The sequence below is a fragment of the Lepidothrix coronata genome, unplaced genomic scaffold (genome assembly GCF_001604755.1).
Source record: "Lepidothrix coronata isolate B3197 unplaced genomic scaffold, Lepidothrix_coronata-1.0 Scaffold693, whole genome shotgun sequence".
NCBI classification, from domain to species: Eukaryota; Metazoa; Chordata; class Aves; order Passeriformes; family Pipridae; genus Lepidothrix; species Lepidothrix coronata.
In genome coordinates, this window is record NW_016690873.1 from 2,577 (window position 1) to 5,526 (window position 2,950).

The 2,950-nt window shown below is 69.5% G+C and overlaps 2 protein-coding genes across 2 annotated transcripts in view; both read right to left on the reverse strand.

Annotated features, from left to right (window-relative positions):
• Positions 1-1,088, reverse strand: part of VPS16 (VPS16, CORVET/HOPS core subunit) — a gene marked incomplete at its 3' end in the record, with an annotated part of 3,654 nt that extends 2,566 nt beyond the window's left edge. Inside the window, exon 1 of the mRNA XM_017840029.1 lies at positions 883-1,088. Within this exon, the coding sequence (XP_017695518.1) occupies positions 883-1,088 (206 nt within the window). The remainder of the gene's footprint in view (positions 1-882) is intronic.
• LOC108510351 (N-acetyltransferase 8-like) lies at positions 400-2,901 on the reverse strand. Its single transcript, XM_017840031.1, has 2 exons — positions 2,803-2,901; positions 400-2,088 (listed from the first exon to the last, which is right to left on the reverse strand). Exon 2 carries the CDS (start codon positions 2,081-2,083, stop codon positions 1,406-1,408), a length of 678 nt encoding a protein of 225 aa, XP_017695520.1. The 5' UTR covers positions 2,084-2,088; positions 2,803-2,901; the 3' UTR covers positions 400-1,405.
• Positions 2,902-2,950: the final 49 nt, after the last annotated feature.

The following is a 2,950-nucleotide window of genomic DNA, read 5'->3' on the forward strand; positions in this document are numbered from 1 at the left end:
GGAGAGGAAGCGAGACGGGAACCGCCGCCATCTTGGGTGAGGGCTTGGAGAGGAAGCGAGACGGGAACCGCCGCCATCTTGGGTGAGGGCACTGGGAGGGGGGAAAGGGGAACCGCTGCCATCTTGAGTGAGGGCATGGGCACCCACACCCCTCTGGGCCCAGGGTGTCCCCTGACCCCCACAGTGTCTGTCCCGTGTCCCCCAGTGACCCCTGCCTGTCCCTCAAGATGTCCTACATCCCCCAAAGTGTCCCCTGTCCTCCAAGATTTCCCCTGTCCCTCAAGGTGTCCATTGTCCCCCAATGTGCCCCTTGTCCCCCAAAGTGTCCCCTGTCCCCCAAGGTGTCCCTTGTCCCGCGGGGTGTCCCCCATTCCCCAAGATGCCTCTTGTCACACATGCTGTTCCCACAGGTCTCTCTTTATTTCCCGCTGCTGGAAATCCGGGAAAGGCCCTGGCAGCGCATCTGGGCACCACCAACGCCCCACAGCCACCCCACACGTGTGTCAGGGCAGCGCAGGGTGCCAGGGCAGTGCCCTGTGTGCCAGGGACGGGGGCTGGAGTGCCAAGGTTGGGGTCAGGGGTGCCAGAGCCGTGCCAAGGGTGCCAGTGCTGGGGTGCTGTGGCAGTGTCTCTTGTGCCAGGGCTGGGGTTTGGGTCCTGGTGGTGCCTCTGTGCCGGGGTCAGGTGCCACGGCAGCGCCGTGTGCCCCAGGCTGGGGTGCCGTGGCAGTGCCTCATGTCCCGGGGTCACAGTGACGGCACAGTCAGTGCTGCCGTGCTGGGGCTGCAGTTCGGGTGCCACAGCAGTGCCACGCGTGCCAGGGTTGGGGTGCTATGGCAGTGCTTTGTGTGCCAAGCCTGGAGTGCCGTGGTGGTGCCTCACGTCCTGGAGCTGGGGTGCCGTGGCAGCACTTCACATGCTGGGGCTGGGTTTGGGTGCCCTGGCAGTGCCACAGGGGCCAGGGTCGGGGTGCCATGGCAGTGCCTCACGTCCTCGGGGCACATGTTGGTGTTGTTGTGCTGGGGCTGGGGTTGGGGTGCCATGGCAGTGCCTTCTGTCATGAGTTTGGGGTGCCGTGGTGGTGCCATGGTGGAGCTTCATGTCCCAGAGTTGGGGTGCCGTGGAAGTGCCTCATGTGCCAAGTTTGGGGTGCTGTGGTGGAGCCCCATGTCCTGGGCTTGGGTGCCACAGCTGTGCCTCATGTGCTGGGGCTGGAGTTTGGGTGCCATGGCAGCGCCACACGTGCCGGGGCCGTGGTGCCATGTCGGTGCTGCCGTGCCAGGGCAGTGCCTTGTGTCCCAGGGAGCGCCTCGTGTGCCGGATTTGGGGTGCCACGGCAGTGCCACGTGTCCCAGGACCCCTGTGCCACGGCGGTGCCCCCCGTGCCCGCGGCGTCTCACCGGCGCTACTCGGCCTTGGTGCCGTCGCGGGCGCCCAGGTCGCAGCGGTAGTGGAAGATCTGGAAGTGCAGGATGGTGCCCAGCAGGGAGGGGCTGGAGGCGCCCACCCTGCGGAATCCCTGCCCCTCGTAGAGCCGCTGGGCCGCCACCTGCACCATGGAGGTGCTGAGCACCACGGCGCCGAAGCCGCGGGCGCGGGCGAAGGCCATCACCTCCCGGCACAGCGCCCGCGCCAGCCCGCGCCCGCGCTGCTCCCGGCTCACCGACATCCGCCGCAGCTCCAGCGCCCCGGGCGCGTCCCGCGAGGGCACCGCGGCCACCATGCCCACCACGGAGCCCCCCACCTCGGCCACCCAGAAGCCGCAGTCGGGCGCCCGCAGGTACGTGCCGGGGATGTCGCACAGGTCGGTGCCCAGCGCGTCGCGCACGTACTCGGCGCTGATGGAGCGCACGAGCAGCCAGAGCAGCACCAGCGCCAGCCCCACGGCGCCCAGGCCCAGCACCCAGGACCCGCCGCCCGCCCGCGCGCCCACGAACAGCACGAGCAGCGCCAGCCGCACCCGCGCCGAGCGCAGCACGTGCCGGAACCCGGCCGGGGCGTGCTCCAGGATCCCGCGGGCAAACAGCGCCCGCACCGCATCCGAGTCCTGCTCCCGGAACGGCCGGATCCGGAACGACGCCATGGCACCTGCGGGGGCACAGAGGGGTTAGCGAGGGGACAGGGATGGAGCACCAGTGGGATCAGGGATGGGAATGGAATGGGGGCACCTGTGGGGTAAGGGATGGGACAGGGGTGGGACAGGGATGGGGGCACCTGTGGGGGCACAGAGGGGTTAGTGAGGGGACAGGGATGGGGGCACCTGCGGGGGCACAGAGGGGTTAGTGAGGGGACAGGGATGGACCTGTGGTGTCAGGGATGGGACAGGGATGGAGTAACACAGATCCCAGGGCCAGGATGGCACAGGGTGATCAGGGCAGTGTCCAGCTCCACAGGGACCCTCGGGATACCCCCAGGTCCCAGCACCAGGGTGGAGCAGGGGATTGGGTCAGTGCCCACCTCCCAGGGCAGTGCCCACCTCCACAGAGACCCCCAGGGTACCCACAGACCCATTTGTGGGACGGCACAGGGGAGCAGGGCAGTGCCACGGGGATGGGGACACCCGGGGTACCCCCAGAGCCGTCCCTGGGGTGGCACGGGGGGTCTGGGCTCTGCCGGTGCCTCTCCCACCCGGGGGTCCCCTGTGACGTGGGCTGAGGGGTCCCGAGGGATTCATCCCCCCGCTCCCGCCTGGGGAGGGGGTTTAACTGGGACACCCGGGGGGAGGCAGGGGCTGGGGGGGCCAGAGGGAAGGACAGGAGGAGCCGGGATTGTGTCCCCCCCACCCGGGACCCCAACACTCACCACGCACCGAGCGGCACAACGAGCCCGGGACAAAGGTGGGCAGCGCTGGGCACTGGCCTTTGGCCCCAGGGCACAGGGACACGGGGGGGGGCACGGGGACACGGGGGGGGGCACGGGGACACGGGGGGGGCACAGGGACACGGGGGAG

Bases quoted from the DNA above. Each gene is read 5' to 3' on its own strand.
- LOC108510351 (XM_017840031.1), bottom strand. From the start codon at position 2,083: ATGGCGTCGTTCCGGATCCGGCCGTTCCGGGAGCAGGACTCGGATGCG.